This window comes from Sciurus carolinensis, chromosome 2 (assembly GCF_902686445.1).
Source record: "Sciurus carolinensis chromosome 2, mSciCar1.2, whole genome shotgun sequence".
Classification (NCBI taxonomy): domain Eukaryota; kingdom Metazoa; phylum Chordata; class Mammalia; order Rodentia; family Sciuridae; genus Sciurus; species Sciurus carolinensis.
In genome coordinates, this window is record NC_062214.1 from 163,740,474 (window position 1) to 163,763,372 (window position 22,899).

General features: G+C 42.0%; 2 protein-coding genes and 1 pseudogene across 2 annotated transcripts in view; 1 reads left to right on the forward strand and 2 right to left on the reverse strand.

Annotated features, from left to right (window-relative positions):
• The window catches only part of Zbtb25 (zinc finger and BTB domain containing 25), a 157,305-nt gene that overhangs the window by 69,481 nt on the left and 64,925 nt on the right, over positions 1–22,899 (reverse strand). The gene's annotated exons all lie outside the window — the stretch shown is intronic.
• Positions 1–22,899, forward strand: part of Mthfd1 (methylenetetrahydrofolate dehydrogenase, cyclohydrolase and formyltetrahydrofolate synthetase 1) — a 67,614-nt gene that overhangs the window by 18,839 nt on the left and 25,876 nt on the right. Inside the window, exons 3-11 of the mRNA XM_047541819.1 lie at positions 5,929–5,988; positions 7,758–7,811; positions 10,520–10,656; positions 10,816–10,916; positions 12,836–12,972; positions 14,553–14,664; positions 20,299–20,426; positions 20,851–20,948; positions 21,134–21,307. Of these exons, the coding sequence (XP_047397775.1) occupies positions 5,929–5,988; positions 7,758–7,811; positions 10,520–10,656; positions 10,816–10,916; positions 12,836–12,972; positions 14,553–14,664; positions 20,299–20,426; positions 20,851–20,948; positions 21,134–21,307 (1,001 nt within the window). The remainder of the gene's footprint in view (positions 1–5,928; positions 5,989–7,757; positions 7,812–10,519; positions 10,657–10,815; positions 10,917–12,835; positions 12,973–14,552; positions 14,665–20,298; positions 20,427–20,850; positions 20,949–21,133; positions 21,308–22,899) is intronic.
• On the reverse strand, positions 7,113–7,685 carry LOC124974009 (39S ribosomal protein L49, mitochondrial-like; annotated as a pseudogene).

The window sequence follows — 22,899 nt, forward strand, 5'->3', positions numbered from 1 at the left end:
AGGGTATTGGGATCCCTCAAGAGTACACAGGCTACACTTTGAGAACTACTGCCTTAGGTGGTCCAGTAACTTTGAAATCTGGATCCCATCTGAGTTCTAGACTCTTGGTTCCTAGAAGGAACACCATTGTCTCCCTGCCTTCTCTGGTCCCCTTTGCTTGCTCTTTCTCTTCTCCCACATACCTAAACTGTATAAATGTCTTAGGGCTCAGCCCCAGATCTCTGCTCCATCTTAATTTTTCCCCAAGTGATCTTACCCAGTCCCATAGTTTCATGAGGGAATACTTCTAAATTTAGGTCTCTAACCAGAGTTTCTTCCCTGAGTTTCAGATTCATCCAGAAGGGAGGCATTTGATAAATATTTGTATGGGCAAATGTACAAATATAAATCACTATTGGAAGGTTTGATTTGGATGACAGGACTTCACGGTTTTCCTTTGAAACTCCCTTCAAAACACCAGCTTCCTGCCTCACATTTCTCTATTTGTATGTCTCCACATATATCATCTACCCCTTGCTAAGTTTCCCTTCCTTGTTTATCAAGAATTCCAGCATGAATGCTACTTAAATTCCCTCCCATTACTGTGTATCTCACAGGCCTTAGGTGAGGGAAAAGGTATAGAGGGTATCACTCAGTGTGTGGTGTGTTCTCTGCTATGGTGGGTTTTCCTTTTTTTTCTTTTTGCAAATTACTGAGAATCAAAGTAATAGGTTGTGGGTGTACCCTGGTACATTTGGGGACTGGTTATTGCTTGGCTTATTATTGTATGTTGTAGAAAGAAAGTAAATGTAGGGCTGGGGAGATAGTTGGGCCGGGGAGATAGCTCAGATGGTAGAGTGCTTGCCTCGCAAGCACAAGGCCCTGAGTTGGATCCCCAGTACCGCAAAAAAAAAAAAAAAAAAAAAAAAAAGAAAGTAAATGTCATAGGTGAGAAGTCTGTTTCTGGACTGGGGGTGTAGCTCAGTGGTAGAGCTCTTGCCTGTTGTGTCTAATGTCCTGGGTTCTTCCTCCAGCACTGAAAATAAAAACCAAATCTGTTTCTGTAAACTGTTAAATAAAAATTATAGTAGGTCTGAATTTGGGCTAAGATCCTACATCAGGCCCCATCAATTCAATCTGAAAATTGAAATGAAATCACTAATGCTGATATTCCTCCTCACCTAGCTGAAACCAAGCTGTTTATGTGATCTTCTGAGAACTCAGGATTTAGTAATGACCTTTCCCAAACAGGCTAGTTTCGATTGGCGTGGTTCCCTCTGCCTTAATCCTTTTGCCAAAACAGGTAACCTGATGTTAACCAATCAGCTATATTTCTGTCATTCTAACTCCCTACCCTAGTCTACAAGGAAAGTCACTTTGAAATCCCTCTCTCTCTCTCTCTCCCTCTCTCTCTCTCTCTCTCTCTCTCTCTCTCACACACACACACACACACACACACACACACACACACACTTTTTATTTATTTATTTTGTGATGCTGGGGCTCAAACTCAGCCTGGTACATGCTAGGCAAATGCTCTACCACTGAGCTATATCCCTAAGCCTTTTTGGTTTTTGTTTCTGCTTCTTTTCAGCCCTTTTCTGTTTATAAAACCAACCTCCTCTGTTCACCTCTTTGGAACACTAATGCTATTTTATTGCCCAATTGCAAATAAAACCAATTAAGATCTTTAAGCTGTTGAAGTTTTGTGCCTTTGACAAAGCCCTTCTTAGCAATTTTGGGAGGTGTTTTTCCCACCCTTTTAAAAATTGACTTCTGGAATTGACTTTAAATGCATTGATTACAAGTGTTTTTCTTACATAAATACTGTTCTACAGATTGTCTCCAATGTCCTTGCTGATAAAACAGTGGTAGGATATTTTGGTCTTGTACTTTAGCACTGAGTCGACACTTTGAAGGCTTACATAATCTGTTGCAATCACATTTCTGTCTGGCGGTTCTTGTATTTTTTCCCAATGCTAGTACCACTATCTTCCTACGTGACCATGCCAGATGCCTGAAGTCCTCTTTTAGAGGGTCTTTCTGGCCCATTCCCTGTGATTCTGACTCCCATAAGCTCTGGGAATCTGTTCCCTCCTGTTGATTCTTGCTGCCCCTACCTGTGAATCATTACAGCGCTCACTGGTTCTGGGCTTTTGATGTGGACTCCTCTCTGTCCTCTTGACAACAGTAGTGTTAAAATGCAAAGCTGATCACAACTCATCCAATTTCCATCAGTAGAATGACAGTACTAATCACATATCGAGTGTCCACTACAGTTCAATGATCTGTATATATTCTACTCTACTTTTTATATTGTCCCTACAAAGTGGGACCAATCCCCTTACAGTAAGTGGCGCTGAAAGAATTTGAGTAGCTTGCCCAAAGCCAACCAGGAAGGGACTGGGATATGAATTTAAACCTGTCTCTAAAACCCCATTTTTTTCCTCCATGTTTTCAAATTCCTTAACATTATATTCAAGAACATTCATAAAAGGAAAATAAAACAAAAGCAAATAAATATTTGTGATCTGGCCTAAGTATAAACTTAGAAGTTGAATTTTTTTCTTTTGTAGCAACTTCTCAAATAAATGAATATTTATAAAATAAATAAATAAAACGTGAGTTTTTAGCTGGGCCTGGTGGCACTTGCCTGTAATCCCAGTGACTCAGGAAGGGTCACAAGTTCAAAGCCAGCCTCCACAATTTAGTGAGATCCTGTCTAAAATAAAATAAAACAAGATAAAAAATAAGAAGTGCTGGGGTTGTGGCTCAGTGGTAGAGCACTTGACTAACGTGTGAGGCATTGGGTTTGATTTTCAGCACCACATATAAATAAATGAATAAAATAAAGATTCATCAACATCTAAAAAAATATTTTCAAAAAAAGGACTGAGGATGTAGCTCAGTGGTAAAGTACCCCTGGGTTCAATTCCCAGCAACCCCCCAAAAAACAAAACAAACTTGAAGTTTTGTTTGTTTGTTTGTTTGTTTGTTTATTTTTTGTGCTGGGAATTGAACTCATGGCCTTGTGCTTGGCAAGGCAAGCACTTTACCAACTGAGCTATCTCCCTAGCCACAAACTTGAGTTTTTATGAGATACAAATAAGGCTGTATTTCCATTCCTTAGCATATAAACTACCTTAATTATTAATAACATAAAATCTAATACTTGCTTCCTCTCAGAATCTATTTAGAATGCTTTATATGTATTCACCCAGTTTCCACAAAATATGTGGACAAAAAGAAAAAAAAAGTAATAAATTTTACTGACCTGAGTATCTTCAGAAAGTTTTAAGACAGAAGTAAGAACGAATGAGTAGACCAACACCCAAGATATTTTATGGTATAAAAATAGGGATTGGTAAACGGTGGTCTAAACATTGCCCAGATTGTAATGGATTTAAAAAGAAGTAGCAGCTGCTGTGACAGGGTATGTTCCCTATAAAGCCTAATATATACCACCCTGTCTGGTCCTTTACAGAAAGTTTGCAAACTTCTGATGTTTAAAAAAGAAAAAAGAGAAAGAAAGAAAGGAATTACCCCCTATCTTGTTCTGGAATAGGGTCCTTTTTTTTGGATGATATAATGCACAACTACTTTGAAGAAAGAGATTAGCATTCCTGATAAAATGCTGAAGTACTGTTCTTGATAAACTAATGGGATTAAGATTTGTTCTGAGACACCAGTCATCCACCCACCCACTTGACTGCCAGTCAAGAATCTAATGTTCTTTAACTAAATATTCTTGTACTTAGTCGATCAATGATTGTATAACTATTTTTTCTGTATAAAATGCCTAGAACTGGGGGTATAGTTCAGTGGTAGAGCACTTGCCTAGCATGTGTGTGAGACTCTGGCTTTGATCCCTACACTAGAAGAATAAATAAAATAAAATGCATATACTGAGAGTGAATCTTTGAATTGACCCCTTAGATGTCTCTTCTTTAGCATTTTGATTACATTAAAATGTTGGCATAAACTCATGACTAAGCCTTCTCTTTGCAAGCGGTAGCAGTTTTGGAGTTTTAGAAAAATTCCTTCAGGCAGAAAATAGTTAATATATAAAGGAACAACAACAAAAAACTTTAGACTTGTCTTCTGTAACAATAGTGTTACAGAACAATATAGTGTTTTCTGAAGGAAAACACTATATGGATTCAACTTGACATGACTGTAGCTATCTTGAGTTGTTACTGCCATGATTGGCCCAGAACAACCCTAGTCAGTTGTTCCTGTATAGTTTTCCAGCAAGCTACAAATAGACAAAACCATTAGAGTATTATGTGAAGCTTTACAGCTGGACCCTGGCACCAGGGGCGCACCTCACTTTTTGATGTTAGCTCAAGATAAACTAGGTACGTTCCAGCTGGGATCAAGTCATTGTCCTAACCTAGATATGCCTCTGTTCCTAACCCAAATTGTGGGATCTAAACTGGTTGTGTTGCCACTCAAGAACACACTTCTGTCAGGAAGTCCACTAATAAATTGCACTCTCTGCAATACTGGATCTGTCAGCCTCTTATTCTTTAGTTTTATAGCACCTTAGCGTCAGTCCTCATACACTAGGAGTAGGTTCTTCTGGAACACGCTGTGATTCCAAATTCAGCCAAGGTCCTTCAAATGTAAAGGACAACAGAAAAATATATTCAGCTATCTACAGACTCAGAAAAATGCCTGCATACCTTTCCTGGAACCATGACTTATTCAACCGCTTGAGAGAGAAATGAAGAGAAACTCTGAAGTAGAGAAATTGTAGTTTAAAAAGGACTGGTAGGTGCTGTGGATATAGCTCAGTGGTAGACCACTTGCTTATAATATGCACAGCTCTGGGTTCAGTCTCCAGCCCAGCAAAAAACAAACCAATCCCCCAAAACCAATTTTCCCTTACAGAACTGAGAACTACATGTGTAAGTGATGCCTGAAGCCAGGATTCAGGCCGTGTCCTGAGATGTGAGGGCAGCATCTGTAGCTGTGTCCATATGGCAAGGTCTGGCAATACGGTTGGACAGGTGCTGTGGTCCTGTTCAGAGGAGCAGGGCCCCGATCATCTTTGGTATCAAGGCACCTACTGCCTTTCCCTCTGCAGTTCAGGGAGAAACCAAACTTGTAGTGTTTTTTAACCTCAAAAAGGAGAAAGGTTGACCACTGGAGTGTCGAAAAATACTTGGAAATGAAATTTTACAGATAAATGGTTATAATGGAAAACTTTAAACATGTTGATGATTTTAAAAATGGAGAGAACGTAGGGAGCCGCAGCAGAGTGGCCCAAAGGAGTTGGCTCCTGCCCTGCCTTTCCTCTGCTGGGAGGGTGGCAGACTGCCCTCTGCCTGTCTGGGCTGTCTGTTCTGTGAACGAGGGCCTCTGGCTGCTTCCCCTGTGTGGCTGGGCACCAGAGCTCTCCACTGCTCCTGGGGTGGCTGAAAGCATGCAATGTGCCTTTAGTGCTCTGCCTCTCTGGTGTCTTTTGCCTGGCAATTTCTCAGTCCTCCAGGCCTTATTCTGGCATATCAGCAGAAGTCCCATGTTTCTGGTAGCCCTGTTGCACTCTAGCTTAGTGCTTCATTTCTAGGACAGATGCTTTTTTCTTTTGAAATAGGGTCTCCCTGTGTTGCCTAGGCTGCCTTGAACTGGTCTCAAGCGATCCTCCCTCCTGGATAGCTGAGACTACAGGCACCAGCCAGCTTTCCCAGCTTGACATTTTCTTTTATGTTGGCCTTTTTGGTGAGAGTCGGGTGAGCCTTGTTGGGTAGGGGGGCAGATGTAATGATGCCACCAGTGTTCATCTCCCCATCCTGTACCAACAGCCTCCTTTTTCTCCTATAAAGGTTCTCTCCAACAAGAGAGGCATGCTCGAACATTCCTTTTATCATAACTAAAATTGTAGAAGCTTTTCTGTACACTTTGCCTTTCCCTAATTGTCTGATTTGCATGTATTTATTATTCTAGGTTGGCGACAGAGATGATTCCAATCTTTATATAAACGTGAAGCTGAAGGCTGCTAAGGAGGTAAGGCCTAGAGAAATGGTGCCGTCACCCTCCCCCACCTCCATCCCAGTCCTGCTAGTTACCTCTTATCCTTCCCATAGAACCTTTACTGCCACCAACAGACATTAGTGTGTGTGTGTGTGTGTGTGTTTAGTTATAGTTGGACACAATATCCTTATTATATTTATTTATTTTTATGTGGTGCTGAGGATCGAACCCAGTGCCTCACAATGGTAGATGAGCGCTCTACCCCTGAGCCACAACCCTAGGCCAACATTATTTATTTTGCAAGTCAGAAATAGGTGACAGTGTGGCAGCCTCTGATTTGCCCTTGAATGCTTTCTCACCCATGGTTTTTGTACTTCCCAAAGAGCAGGAATAATGGACATGATGTGTGGTGACAAGTGAACAAGTAAATAATGAACGATTGGAATGGGGGACTAAGTCTTCAGAGCATGAGGGCGAAATCATGACGAACAACCTGGTTTATTTTAGTCATATCCTCTTTTTTTTCAGATGATTATTTAATTTGTAAATATTATACAGGCCAGCCAAAGCTAAGCACTTGACTTCTTAGAGATGGAAACCCAGTTAAGCCTAAGGGGTTTGGAATGGAGCAGGGACCAGGACTAGGCTTCCCACCTCTCCCTGGGCTTCATGGCACTCTGTGCCCTGATGCCCAGCACTGCAGTTGGAACTTATGGCTCCCAGGACCCTATGCTAGAGTCAACTGTTGACACATTCTCCAGGTTGGAGCCAGGTCTGACCTACAGAAAGGCTCAGGAATGCTCCCAGCAGTGAGTTCCCGAGGGCCAAGGAAGGATGTGCCCAATGGCTCTGCCCTGTGAACCCTTCCCCAAAGGGGGTTGGGCTGTTGCTTCCAGCCCCAAGTAACAGTCCACAATGAGGGGAGGGACAGCAGATAATGTCCTCTCCTAGCTTGGCTGTTCAAGGTGGGTCTCTCATGCTTGCTAGCTCTCCTAGTGGACACCTGTTTCCCGCTCCATGTAAGAAAGGCCTGGGCTCAAGTCTTAGCCCTTGTACTCTGCCCTGCCCAAGTTTTTAGCCCTGATTTGTTTCCTGTCCCAGGGGTTCCAACATACTTCTCAGTTCCCAAGATCACCTGACCTCTAGTCTATGGGAGACTATGCCATGCAGGCTGCTTGGTAGGCCTTACACGTCTTCTCAAGGAGCCAGGCTTTGAGCTGCTCATCAAAGTAGCCCTTGACTCTCAGGGTACACCTCATTAACCTGGGTGATAGGTGTCTTCCCCAGCAGCAGGTTCAGAAAACCTTCCACGTCCTTCTGTAGGGCCCAGATATCCCCTCCACTTTCCGGATCACAGTCACCTAGTGGTTGCCATGTGTGATGTACTTGTAGGCAGGTATGCTGTGCAATCGAGAGTGCAGCACAAAGTAGGGCAGTTTGGGTGGGGGATCTCTGGGAGGCTGCCAGCCACTAGGGGTGGGATAATGTTCATGCTTTGGGGGCTTTGGGATGCTGGTGGGAGGTGACAGGCGCTCCACAAAGCCATACTCATCCACAGATTCCACGAAGCTGGGGTAATCAGGAGGCCCCTGGGTCTGGCTCTGGTGCTCCGCCCCCGCTGTGACCCCCGGAACACGGCTGCCACCATCTGGGCCTGCCCCTTGGCGAGCCTCTGCTGCAGCCAGCGGCCTGGTCCCGCTGCCCTGCCCGCACGCACAGCCCCTAGTCATATCCTTAAAAGCAATGGGCCCATATCTTAATTTCTCTTGGCATTTACCTGTTTTCAATGTTCATTTTTACAGATTGGGATCAAAGCCATGCACATTAAGTTACCAAGAACAGCCACAGAATCTGAGGTGAGCCCTACGAACCAACTGTGAAGAGGCAGCCAGAGTGCGTTCCTCTCTGGCCTTCTGTTTAGTAATATTTTAAGGACTGAGATACGTAAGACCCCCAGGTAGATCTTTCTTCACAGACTTCACCTCCAGAAAGTCCTTGAAAATACCCCCAGCGGAAATGGTGCATCTTGTGGTATATTTGGTATTCAAGGTTGATCCCAGCGCTGTTGGCTCCAGATCACCTGCCAAGTTCATTAAAACTGACCCCTGGCCTGTAGTTACCATCAGTTTTAAAACCAAATACATATTTTGTTTATTTATTTTGTTCATTTCTTTTGGCAGATTTGGGGATTGAACCCAGGGCCTTGCACATGCTAGGCAAGTGCCCTACCACTGAGCTATATCCCCAGTCCCATATTCTGCTTTATTTTTTATTTTTTATTTTTTGCAGTGCTGGGGATTGAACTCAGGGCCTTGTGCTTGCGAGGCAAGCACTCTACCAACTAAGCTATGTTCCCAGCCCCCATATTCTGTTTATTGATGTTCAAGAATGAGCAGAAAAATTAGTGGTAATTAAAGTCAGAACTGTGGATTAGGTGGAGGCACATGCCTGTAGTCTAAGTGACTCTGGAGGCTGAGGTAAGAGGCACGCTTGTGCCTACAAGTCTGAGACCAACCTGGGCAGCATAGTGAAACACTGTCCCAAGAGGGAAAAGAAAAAAGACTGTGGGCTGGGAGTGTGGCTCAGTGGTAGAGCACTTGTCTAACCTATGTAAGGCCCTGGTTCAATCCTCAGCACTGCAGAAAATTTAAAAATAGTTCAGTCAGAAAAATGAGAAATTATACTTCATTTATGTATGATTTATCAAAAGGTATAAATGCATTGTAGTATCATGTACAACTTACTATAACAAATAAAAAAATTAAAAATAACTAACCAAATAAATGAAATCAGAAACTATATTTATAGGGGGATAACTATAAGTGGCAGGAAGGAAAAGGAACTTTCTGAGGTCTTGAAAATGTTCTGTGTCTGTACTGTCTAATATGATATTTTCTAACCCCAAGAAGCTGTTTAAGTTCAATTAAAATGAAATAATATGAAAAATTCATTTCCTTAGTTGCGCTAGTCACATTCCAAGTATTCAGTAGATGCCACTGTGTTATAAGGTACAAATTATAGAACATTTCTGTCATCAGCAAAAGGATCATTGGACATTGCTATATCTTTTTTGTCCCAAATCTTTATTATTATTATTATGATGATGATGATTATTATTACTTTTGATATTTTGAGACAAGGTTGCTTAGGGTCTCACTAAAATTGCTGAGACTGGCCTTGAAGTTGTGACCCTCCCGCTTCAGCCTCCCAAGTCACTGGGATTACAAGTGCACCACAGTGCCTGGCTTGGTTCCCAGATTTTTAGAACTCATATAACATATGTTAGATAATAAATTTTGATCCTCATCTTCATTTGGTCAATATGGGAATAATAATATAAATTATAACTGCTTGCTGTTAGTAACTGCATGCAACCAGTTGCCAATATTCTTCAAATTTTTTTTTTTCCCCTCCCAGGCGCCGGGGATTTGAACTGCGGCCCTTAGTCTTTCCAAAACGAGCTATTTCTTCAGCTCCTCTTCAAATACTTTTTGATGAAATAGTTCAAATACCTTTCCAAACAAGTTACCTTGTTATGGTGGTCTTCCCTTTTCTCCTTTAGAACGAGATTCCCAGCTTTTCCGTTCACTTTGATTCTCTCTTGAAGAGACCGCTTGAAACTGGCAGCATCTGTGATTTCATCTTCTATAGTCTGGGCTCAGTTGAGGGTACACCTCAGAATCTGCTTCTTTTTTTGCCTCCCTTTCCACAAGTTGTTTAATGCACACCATGGTGGTAGCAGAGGCAGAAAGGGCTTCTCCATATCTGGATTTTGGTGGTTGCAACATAGGCCTTGCTGTTCCAGTAGTAAGGTATTAAAGTCCTTACTTTAAAAAAATTTTTTTTTTTTTAGTACTGGGAATTGAACCCAGGAATGCTTTGCCACTGAACTGTGTCCCTAGCCCTTTTATTTTACTTTGCGACAGGCCCAGGCTGACCTCTAACTGGATATCCTCCTGCATTATCCTCCTGAGTCCCTGGGATTATAGGTGTGTGCCATTGTACCCCTTTTTTTTTTTTTTTTTTTTTTTTTTTTTGATAAGATTTCTTAGCAAACACTTATCTCAGTCAGCTTTTCTACAGCTGTGGTAAAATACCTGAGCTAGTCAACCTATAAGGAGAAAAGATTTATTTTGGCTCATGGTCTCTTGGCTCTGTTGCTTTGGGCCTGCATGGCACAGTCTGTCATGGCGGAGGCGTAAAGAGAAGGCCTGCTGAACCTCATGGGGGCTGCAGAGAGAGGACGAGACCAGCATTCTGGTATCATCAAGGGCATGTCCCCACTGACACAGCTTGTTCCGTAGGTCCCACCTCTTTCCATTAGTGTCATAGACTGTGAACAAAGCCTTCAACACATGGGCATCTGGGGACATTTGAGGTCTAAACTATAACAGATACATTTTATGTTAAAGTAGAATTTTCTCCATATTCAAGGGCAAGTTACATTCTAAGAGGGCTATAATTAAATTCTTTGGGAAAATGGGGCCACTTGATTTTTCCCTTGGAACAGGTTTCTCTCCACTTTTGGGTTCCATGTGCTTTGCAAGTGTGATATTCCTTTTAGGTGTTAAAGAACATCACGTCCTTGAATGAAGACTCCACTGTCCATGGCCTCCTAGTACAGCTGCCCTTAGATGCAGAGAACCCCATCAACACTGAGGCCATCATCAATGCTATTGTACCTGAAAAGGATGTGGACGGGTGAGTGTGGCTTGGCTTCCTCCCTAGTTGCTTTGAATGGTTCCACTTATAATGCATCTCTCTTTGGGGAACACGTCATATTTGTTTCTGAAGAGTGGAGACACCTAATGACTTTTATTTCCCCTTATTTTTTTTTTTTTTATCACTTTGTTGATTTAGATTGACTAGTATCAGCGCTGGAAAACTTGCTAGAGGTGATCTAAAAGACTGTTTCATTCCCTGTACGCCTAAAGGATGCTTGGAACTCATCAAAGAGACAGGTAAAACCGAAACAGACAACAAGTCAGTGGTGCCTCTTGGTGCCGGTCTTGACGTGTGGAATATGGGGTAATGCACACACTGGGGGCTTACAGAATGGACTTCATTGGCAGCAGGCCTGTTTACTATGGGTTTACCTGAATTCACAATGCCTTGACAACTCAGTGACATAGGTGCTATTATCATTCAACAGCTACTCAAGAAAATAGGCTCAGAGAGATGGATTATTTTGCCCAAGAAACAACAGAACCATGATTTGAACTCAGGATTATTTGAGTTCAAAGCAATTTATTTTTGTGAAAAAAAAATATTCTGTATGGTGATAAGCATTCAGAGAGTATGAAAGGGTACAAAGTGAAAAATCCCCATCCCTGAAACTGGCACAGAATCTCCATAGTGGTTCCAAGACTAGACAGATGGCTGGAAATGGATATCTTGAACAGTTGGCCATATTTCCTTATTACGTAGTTAGTACCTTGGTATTTTAATTTCATTATGAATACTTTTAGCAGAGGTTATTTTTTGCAAGGAAATGGGTCCTGTTTTAAAAAAAAAAAAGTAGGCCAGAAGTTTCAAATGGAAAATTTGGTCAGCATAAATGAGAATTCTCTATGGTTGACAAGAAAAGATCAAGCCTTAAGCCTTGGGACAACTATTACAGTTCAACCCTACAACTAAATTTATGTTTTTCAGCATACTGAGCAAATGTTTATTACAATGTGATAAAAGCAAATCCCATGAGCTATAGCAGCTATAAGCTTTCCACTTCCTTTTAATGATAGTGAAGCTACCATTTGCTGTAAGTCAGCGTCAAGTCTTTTGCTGAATCCTAAAAAGCATAGTGAGGTACCTTTTATATGTGTGTTTGTTTGCTTGTATGTAGCTAGCCAGCTCTTTTGGGGATTGAACCGAGCTTCATATATGCTAGGCAAGTGTTCTACCACTGAGCTATAGCCCCAACCCTGACCAAGATAAACCTTTTAAACATTTCAGATTTAGAAGTCTATTTTTAGATGTTCATGATGTTAACACCATGTAAGACCCGATCTTTTTCTGATAAAATTGATTTTATAAATGAAGCATAAACCCAAACTGCCTTAAGCAAGAATCCACAGCCTTTGGCCTTGACTGGGTCATATGGCATAGACAGAGGCCTCAGGACATTCTCTCTGCTTCAGTCTCTGGTGGCAGCTCATTCTCAGGTTCCTTGTCCATCCTTGGGCATAACAGTCATGGGATTGGATCTCATTTGTCAGGGGATAAAATAGGGCCACTTGTCCACTACTGGGTACTCACCCTAGTTATCTCTGTTGAGCACAGTAGGAGTCAGTTCTGAAATATTTCTAGAAGAATGGATGTTTAATAAGCAAAACAAAAGCTTTCTATGATAGTTAAAATTTCCCCTTTATCACTTCCCTGCAAATGACCCCATGTTAGGCTATAAGCCAAAACAGAAACTTAGATAAGGAGCTGCATGAATAAACTTAAAGTTGGAAAGAATTGCTGAAACTAATCTAATTTCCTTCATTTCTCTTCACCCCATTCCATACACCCAACTTGTTATAACTGTTTTTCCCATGTAATTTAATCTGATAACTTCTTCCATATGGTTGTTTAGCTGTATCTCAGGGTTTCTTTTTTGAGTGTAGGATTTCTTCCCACTCCCCTATGACTCAGTGAATGGATCTTGGCCTAAGCTGCTCTCCAAAACCCACAACAAGGACAGTATACAAGTTCCCAATCTGTATGTGAAACCCTAGAGCTAAGAATCTCATTGCCAGAGAAGCAGTGTTTTTAGGAAGGTTTCCGTTTGATGCTAAGAAGCCACTTTTCTGCACTTGTCCTGTTTTTCATTTAGGTGGCAGGCGAAGGAGAGCAGCTGCTTTCTCCCAACTCTGATGCACACTGGCTTTTCTTTCAGGGGTGCAGATTGCTGGAAGGCACGCGGTGGTGGTCGGGCGTAGTAAAATAGTTGGTGCCCCAATGCATGACTTGCTTCTGTGGAACAATGCCACAGTGACCACCTGTCATTCCAAGACTGCCAATCTGGACAAGGAGGTAGGAGGTCTGGAGTAGAGTGGGAGGTGTGTGTGCACGCATGTGTGTACTTTACCCCCACTGTCTTGTTTACCCCCCATAACAATGTTACATGTTTCTTTTCTCATTTTATAAGACAAAGAAACAAATTCAACATTGATGTGATTGTGTTACTGTAGTATGCTAATTTTAAGTCCTTTTAAACTGAGGAGTGGGATAACTGGGTCAAATGGTGGATCCATTCCCACTTTTCTGAGGCATTTCCACACTGCTTTCCAGAGTGGTTGCACCAATTTGCAACTCCACTAGCAATGTATGAGTGTGCCTTTTTCCCTACATCCGTGCCAACATCTATTATTGTTTATGTTCTGATAATAGCCATTCTAATTGGAGTAAGATGAAATCTTAGAGTTGTTTTATATACACAATGGAATGTTATTCAGCCATAAAGAAGAATAATAATATTATGGCATTTGCAGATAAATGGATGGAGTTGGAGAATATTATACTAAGTGAAATAAGCCAATCCCAAAAAACCAAAGGCCGAATGTTTTCCCTGAGAAGTAGATGATGATATGTAATGGGGGTGGGGGGATGGGGGTGAGAGAAGAATGGAGGAACTTTAGATTATGTAGAGGGAAATGAGAGGGAGGAGGGGGTGGAGGTGTGAAAAATGGTGGACTGAGACAGACATCATTACACTATGTACATGTATGATTACATGAATGGTGTGAATCTACATCGTGCACAACCACAGAAACGAAAAGATGTATCCCATTTGTGTACAATGAATCAAAATGTAGTCTGTAAAAATAACAAAAGTAAAAATAAAAATAAATGTATCCTCTACTATCAAAAAGAAAAAAAAAGAAACAAATACAAATTACAAACTTGCCCAAGTTTATACATAAAGACTTTGTTCTGTGTACTCTTGACAGTAATCTGCCTCGCAGCAAACAGGGTTTAGCAGTATAGGCACTGGGATTGGCCTCTGGCATCCAAATCCCATGTGTACTGTTCCAGAGAAGGTTGTGAGCAGTGGACATCCATGGCAGCTTATTCTTGATCTGCGCATCGGATTCCTGAGTTCAAGAATGTTTGCATGGCCAGGCCTGGTGGTGCACACCTGTAATCTCAGCTACTTGAGAGGCTGAGGCAGGACCATTGCAAGTTCAAGACCAGCCCGGGCAACTTAGCAAGATATGGGGAGAGAGCGGGAGAGAGGCCCAGCACCTTCTCTTTTAATCCCCCCAAAGCAGCACTCTGTGGAAGGTTCTGTAGGAGAGGGTGTAGTCTTCAGGTGTCACCTTATGCAGGGATATCCTAGGTGTGTGGCTGTGAGTCTGGGTTCCCCTCTACCCTGCAGGTTCTCATCGTTTCCCCATTTGGTAAATCGCCTAGTGAAAGGGGGCTTTAGGCACGTGTAGAAATGCACAGCATGTGGAGGGCTGTCAGAAACAGGTATGTGGCTTCCATGTGAGGCCTTGCCTGATATCCTGAAATCGCTGATGATCATTAAAAATTAATAGAAAGCTCAAGGGTGTCCTTTCTACTTCTAGATTTCATTCCTCAGTTTCTGAAAACTGAATCCCCTCCCTTAGGTAAATAAAGGTGACATCCTGGTGGTCGCAACTGGTCAGCCTGAAATGGTGAAAGGAGAGTGGATCAAACCTGGGGCAGTTGTCATTGACTGTGGAATCAACTATGTCCCAGGTGAGTATTGCTGGGGAGGAAGGTGGTTTCTGGAAAAGGACCAGGAAGGACAGGAAGCCTGAGAGATAACCTCCAGCCTCGTTTTATGCTTGCTGTACCGAGATTTAGAGAGATTGACTCGCCTGAGGGTGCACATGGTTAGCAGGTGAGATAGTTGTCCCTCGAGGGTAGGCCCGCCTTGTGTGACAGCCTGGGACTTTCACTGCAGCATCATATAGTCCCCACATTGACTTAGTCCAGGGAGAGGGTGACAGAGGGGCCAGGAGGGCATGTAGAGATCAGTATGTTTTAACAAAGGCAATGGGTGGGTTTAAAATGTAGTGCAGTAGTCCACCCTTACCCGTAGTTTTGTTTTCCATGATTTCGGTTACACCTATGTTCAACCTCATTCTGAACATATTACATGGAAAGTTCCAGAATTAAGCAATTCGTGAGTTTTAAATTGTGTGCTGTTCTGAGTAATTTGGTGAGCTCTTGTGTGGTCCCTTTCCATCCCACCTGGGATGTGGTCATCTCTTCATCCACCGTGTCCACACTGAATACACTACCTGCCCATTAGTCACTTCGTGGCCATCTCAGTTATTAGATGGACTGTCATGGAATTGTGGTGTTTATGTTCAGCTAACCCTTACTTTCCTTAATCATGGCCACACAATACAATAGTGATGCTGGAAATTTGGGTATGTTAAAGAGAAGCTGTAAATTGTTTTCTTTAAGTGAAGAGGTAAAAGTACAATCAGATATTTTGAGAGAGAGCAAAACCACATTCACATAACTTTTATTATAGTATAGTGTTAGAACTATTATATTCCATTATTGTTGTTGTTAATCTCTTACCATGTTTAATTTATAAATTATGCTTTATCATAGATATGGATATTTAGGGGAAAAAAAACAGTATATGTAGGATTTGGTACTATCCATGGTTTCAGGCAAAAACTGGAGGGACGGGGTCTTGAACTGTTCCCCACAGGTAAGGTGGAGCTATTGTATAATTGTTGCAAAGTGCTGTGAGAGTCCAGAAGAGACACATTCTACCAAGAGTCCTCTGGAAGGGCTTTACAAAGTTGTTTGGGCTGGGGGTGTAGCTCAGTGGTAGAGGACTTGCCTAGCATGGGACCTTGGGTATCATTCCTGGCACTGCCAAACGAAAAAAACAAATGTTCAGCTTGGACTTTTTTGTTTTCGGTGGAGAGAAAACCAGTTTTTTTAGTAATGTCCAAAACTGTATGTGACCGGGCATGGTGGCCCAGTGGCTCGGGAGGCTGAGGCAGGAGGATCACAGGTTCAAAGCCAGCTCAGTGACTTAGTGAGACCCTGTTTCAAAATAAAAAAATAAAAAGGGCTGGGAATATTGCTCAGTGGTTAAGTGCCACTGGGTTCAATCTATGGTACAAACAAAACGAAACAAAACAAAAACTATAAGTGGCATCCTGATTCCCATGTTACTCCTTATTTTCTTGTTACGACTAATAATATCATATTTCCTTCTTGCACATCTGAAACCTTTCCGTTTCCTTCCCAATCATTCTCTATATTGGATTCATTTTTAAATGATTCATTTCCTCTCCCCCCGTTTTCAGTGTCACCCCAGGAGTTGCCCTTTCAGCTGGGTAGACTCTGTCCATTCTTGCTGGTCTCCCTGTCTGCAGCTGAGTCCCACTCAGAGCCATCTCCTGGCCAGGACCTGTGTGCTTTTTCTTCCCATGTCTCTTGCCAGACTCCTTAACCTCACGTGAGCTTAGTGACTCCTCCAGTCCTCTTTCTCATTTGCACTTAGTGAATACCTGGCTTAAGCTCTTGGAAGTGGACCACTTTGCCTTCCCTGCCCAGTCCTGGTTTGTCCTTTGCAACTCTTGTGCTGCATCCTTAGTGGAGTAGGTCGTTCAAACAGAATTTTCAAAGAGCAATACAGCAATACCTGTATTGTTGCATACCTCATAGATTCAAGAAAATAGCAATCTCTAATTGAGGTGCTTGCTTCTGTGCATCAAGGGCCATGCCGGGTCCTGGTCTACACAACCAAAATAGGGCTCAGCTATGGATGACTTTCTTTCTTTCCTTCCTTCCTTCTTTCTTTCCTTCCTTCCTTCTTTTTTTCCTTCTTTCCTTCCTTTCTTCCTTTCCTTCCCTTTCCCTTTCCCTTTTCCTTTCCTTCCCTTCCCTTCTCAGGGAATCAAACTCAGGGCCTTACCCTTATCTGCCACTGAGCTACACATTCAGTGCTGAATTTTACTTTATTTTGGGGGGGTCTTGGGGATGGACCCCAGGGCCTCATGCATCCCAGGCAGGTGCTCCCCGATTGAGCTACTTCTCCAGATCTTTTAATTTTACTTGAAATCCTCCTGCCTAAGCCTCCTGACAACTCCTCTCTATAATGTTTGTTCCTCCTTCCAAACCTTGTCCTATTTCCCCTTAACCAGGGATAGTCTCTGCTTCTTTTGAAAGTCCTCCTTTCCCAAAAAACTTGGTATTTCATTTATTGTCTGTGTCTCATGTTTAGTGTCCTGTACTCTCCTTGCTAGGCACCTCCAGCCATGATCTCTGGGGAGTCCTCTCTGGCTTCCTGCCTTCTGACAGCTGGCACTCAGATCTGTTGAATTGTTCAGGGAGTTATAGCAAGAATATTCTTTTTTTTTTTTTTTTTTTTTTTTCTCCTCCCTTGCCATCTCAAGTTTGAAATGTAGACACTGAGCTGCCAGGAGCATTAGTCACTGTCAAGTCCTCACTGTTTTTAACCTCCCTCCCACTCTCCCTACCTCGATTTTAAGACAGTAGCTCATAAATGATCACTCATTTTCTGGTAGTGTAATTATCTCATGGGTGATAAAGAAATTGCTCTCCTACAACTCCTCACTTGGAACACTTACAGTATGACACTGAGTCCTTGCATCTTCTGTAGCGTGTTCCTGCCGTGGGCATTTTGTGGATTAGATGAAAGAGATGGAGAAAACCTGGGTGGGGATCTGGAATCTGGAAGATGGGGCTGAAATGTTTACTTACCATTCTCTTCACATTGATTCTTTGTGTATATGGTAAAATATGAATAAAATTAAAGCAGTATCATCCTTTCTGATCAGTGTTTTTACGGATCCTGGGCATACAGGCAACTAAATATGGATAAGCCTGGATGTTATCGTGCCCCAGGGCTGGTAGAATCATTGCATTACAGGCCAGTGGGTGGGCTGCAGGACCTAAAAAACATTCTTTGCAAATGTTGATTTTAAAAGCAGTATATTCTACAACTAGGTCACTTCTTGGTTCATATTTTATTTAAATTGTTTGTGTGGGACCTGGGGGTGTAGCTCAGTACAGCCTTGGTTCTCTGGGCCTTGGGTCAACCCCCAGCACCAAAAAGATAAAATTAAATCATTTGCATGACCCAGTCAGGGATAATAGGGATGAATTACTCAACAAATTAAGAATGGATTGAGGTGAATTTATGTTTTTCAAAAAAGAATTTTTTTTTTCTTTTGTGGTTCTGAGGATTGAGTCTACGTCCTTGCACATACATAAAAGGATTTTTTTTTTTTTTTTTTTTTGCGGTGCTGGGATTGAACCCAGAGTCCTGTGCTTGCAAGGCGAGCACTCTACCAACTGAGCTGTCTCCCCAGCCCCCCCCCCCCCCCTTTTTTTTTTTAAGATTTAAATGAAGAGCAAAAAGTATTGGCCAGGGCAATGTGTGAAAATGTTCTTCCTCCTTAATGTACTACTAAAGATAATTTGAGAAGACCTAGATTAATAGTGTTTTATTTGAAAGGCATAGAAGAAGAGGGAACAGATTTCCCACCCTACCCTGATTCAGTCTCAACCCACACAGTATAGCATTTTCTGTACTGGCCTCTATAATTTGGGTTCCCCAAATTAACTGTGAAAGAGTCTCAAGTTGATTTTGTACATACAATGAAAGAGAAATTTTAGGGCCAAGGCTGGTAATCCCAATGTCTGTCTGCTACTGAAGCTGTATACTGAGGCTGAGAAGGGGTCACTTTTCCCCCTGAGCACATTGTGCAAAACTAAAATGCAAAAACTGTGCAAAGACTCAGATGACTAATAAATAGAGATGAAAGGAGTATTTTAGGCTAACCTCTGTGTTAGACTCTTGAAATCTGTACTAAGGGCAAACCTATAACTGTATTTCCTTGGCATTTTGAAATGATTTCAGGGTTTATGAGGGGAAATGTTCTGCCACAGTTTGCTACTTCATAATCTTCTAGAAACTGAAAACTATTCTAAGCAGTGTGTTCACTAGTTCCGTCTAGTACAAATCTAGGTTGGGAAGAAGAACTGTAATGTTTGGAGAATGCGTTTTCAGTTTCAAGAATGTGCACTTTCACCAGGCATAATGGTGCACAACTATAATCCTACCTGCTTGGGAGGCTGAGGCAGGAGGATTGCAAGTTTGAGACCAGCCTCCACAAGTTGGTAAGATTGTCTCAAAAAAAATATATATAAGGGCTGGTGATGTAGCTCAGTGGTAGATTCCCCCTAGTTCAATCCCCAGTACCACTACACACACACACACACACACACACACACACACACACACACACACAAACAAACCCACACACACACACAGACAACACAGAGAATTTATATTTTCTGTTTGGTTCTCAGCAAGCTTGTGAGATAGTTAGTGATGTTTCTTCTTTGCATCTTTGGACTTTTGAGGAACATGGACACCACAGAATGGAGGACAGACAGTGAAAGAGTTCATCCTAGAGCATATGTCTCTTAATTCTCGCTTTTGGGCCACATCTAAAAGCTTCCTCTCTCAGCCGTGAAGCTCTGCTGAAAGAGAAGTGGTAATGAGGCTCAGATTCTATCAGATCCTGCTTTGGCAGCCTCATTACTTCAAGGTCTAGGCCTGTGCCCCAGCCCCTCCCGGAAGTGCACCGAAGCCAAGTGTAGGCTGTTCTTTGTGTGAGAGAGCAATGATGCATCCTTGGGTTTTGTTCTCCTGAGCAGCTATTCTTCACTGGTAAGATTTGTAGTTGTTCTTGTATCCATTTAAGGCAAGTGTAATTATATTCTTTGCCTTCAGCATACATTTAAGTAACTGCTCGTCTTTGGAACTGGATGTTGAATTGTTCCTCCAGCTCACGCGTAGAGCTTACAAAATGCTGACAGTTGCTGTAGAAACGGTATCTGGCAGCTGTGACATAGTTGGAGCTTTTTGCACCCAAAAAAATTTCTTTGTAGGCCTTGGCAAATTAACATTTTAAAAGGTTCTCATTATATACTGGGTAGTTGGTTTTAAGAATAATAAACAGTGTTTTATTTGCCACCTGAAGGACTACAAAAGGATTCTCCAAGTTCTGAAAAACCACTTAGGTGTCTTGTGAATTTTTGCAGGTAATATGATCTTCCTAGGAAACAGCAAACACCTGTCATCCCACAGTGGTGCTAGCGATGGAACCCAGGGCCTCATGCATCCTAGGCAAGCGAGCTGCCACCAAGCTACACTGCAACCCTATCCTATAGCTTTTAATTAGACACTGGAGACTGATGGGGTTATACACCCTAAAATTCACCTTAGTTTTTGGAACAAACTGTCATATTTGATCACTTAGCTTGAGATAAACTTAACTTGTGATTCTGAGACTCTGCTTTGATTTATTCCCTCTCAACCAGATGATGAAAAACCCAACGGGAGAAAAGTTGTGGGTGACGTTGCTTATGACGAGGCCAAGGAGCGGGCAAGCTTCATCACACCTGTCCCCGGGGGCGTGGGGCCCATGACAGTGGCTATGCTGATGCAGGTATTTATGAGTGAAAGTTTCTGTGATTGTTCTGAAGAGTCAACATTGCTTTTCTCTTCCAAAAAAGGAAATGGAAGAATAGAGAAACAGTGTCAGTCACATTAACAGAGGAAATGGCATAATTCTTATTTCCTTCGGAATATAATTCTTTCCAGAAACAGAAAAGGACAGATAGACAGGCTGACTTGGCTCCATCTGTTTTGGTTTGCTTGCCCTTTCTGACACACAGTAGCTGGACTTGGGGGAGGCAACAGCCCCAGATCATGTCAGGTACCCGTGGACTCACCTGGAATTGATGCACGTTCCTCGGGTGATCATGAATCAGTTCATTTTGGGATTGCACTGGAGGGACTTGATGTTTGGAATTGGCATGAGGGTTAAAAGAATCACCTCTTCTAAGTTTCCTTTCTATCATTTTGCTTAGAGCACAGTAGAGAGTGCGAAGCGTTTCCTGGAGAAATTGAAGCCCGGAAAGTGGACGATTCAGTATAACAGCCTTAACCTTAAGACACCTGTTCCAAGGTAAGACGGAAGTTTGCCTGATTTAGAACTTTGTAGATTGCTGGACTTGAACTGATGGATACCACGGGTACATGTACGCTCCCAATGCAAGTACTGTCAGTTGGGCTGGGGGTCACAATGTCATTACCAGTGTAAGATTAAATTCACTGAATAAAGACTGATGCCTATCTTCTGTGTTTTTAAAGTGACATTGATATATCACGATCTTGCAAACCAAAGCCCATTGGTAACCTGGCTCGGGAAATCGGCCTGCTGTCTGAAGAGGTTGAACTATATGGTGAAACAAAGGCCAAAGTCCTGCTGTCGGCACTGGAACGCCTGAAGCACCAGCCGGATGGGAAATATGTGGTGGTGACTGGGTACTGTGTTTCCTCATGCTGTCTCCCGAGTCTTCCTATCCATCCTGATTATTGCCAGGGTTGTATTTGCACTTAGCATGCATATGTGGAGGTGCCTTTAATTTTATTTGGCATTTTCACACACATTTGATCTCATTTGATCCTCAAGCAACCTTGTGAAGTAGGTAAGAGTAGAAGTCCTTCAGAGATGGTCAAAAAAATTGGTCAAATTTATCTTGTACAGGGAAGAGTATGATTTTCAGATGGACTCACCCCCCCCTTTTTTTTCTAAATCCCTAATTCATTAATTCAATAGATCTCCTGAGTAGTCTTTTTTTAAAATTTATTTGTTGTTTTTAGATATATGTGATGGTAGGGTATATTTTAACATATTATACCTACATGGGGTCCAACCCATTATAATTTGATCCCATTCTTGTGGTTGTACATGATGTGGAGTTACACTGGTCATATATTCATATATGAGCACAGAAAAGTTATGTCCACTTCATTCTATTGTCTTTTCCATACCCATCTCCCCTTCATTCCCCTTTGTCTAATCCAATGAACTTCTATACTTCCCCTCCCTACTCTCCCTTGTTGTGGGTTAGCATCCACAAATCAGAGAGAACATTCGACCTTTAGTTTTTGAGGATTGGCTTTATTTCACATAGCATGATATCCTCCAGTTCCATCCATTTACTGGCAAATGCTATAATTTCATTCTTCTTTAGAGCTGAGTAATATTCCATTGTGCATATATACTATGTTTTCTTTATCCAGTTGTCTGTTGAAGGACACCTAAGTTGGTTCCATAGCTTGCCTTTTGTGAATTGAGCTGCTATAAACATTGATGTTGCTGTGTCACTGTTGTGTGCTGATTTTAAGTCCTTTGGGTGTGGGACAACTGAGTCAAATGGTGGTTCCATTCCAAGTTTTCTAAGGAATCTCCATACTGCTTTCCAGAGTGATTGCACCAATCTGCAGTCAATGTATGAGTAAACCTTTTTCCCCACATCCTCACACTGAGCAGTCATTTTTTATTGCTGGGCGAAGTTATATTAAAGCTAGGTTTGTTTGTTTGTTTTTAACAGTACTGAGGATTCAACATAGGAGTGTGCTGCCATTGACCCACATCCCAAGCCCTTTTTATTTTATCTTGAGACAGGGTCTCACTAAGTTGTTGCCGCTGATCTCTAAATTGGCGATCCTCCTACCTTAGCCTCCCCAGTTGCTGGGATTATAGGCATGTGCCACCACACCCAACTAGGTTTCTTTTTTCAATGCCAAGGGTGGAACTCAGGACCTTGTACATGCTGGGTTAGTGCTGTACCACTGAGCCACATTTCTAGCTCCAAAAGAAGAAATTAAAATTATGGCATCTGTCTACATGATCAAGTGTCAAGTATGTTTGCTTCTTACAATAAGAGCTTTTCTTTCTTTCTTTTTTTTTTTTTTAAAGCTTTTGGAAATTACAGCTAAGAATTTTAGAAAAGATCACTTTCAGGGCTTTTGTCCTTATTTAGATTTAGAGTAGCGTCTGTTCAGTCTGACTTAGTGATTCAGATAAATAATTCTATGAATGAACCTTTTTTGTCTTTTGCTTTAATCTT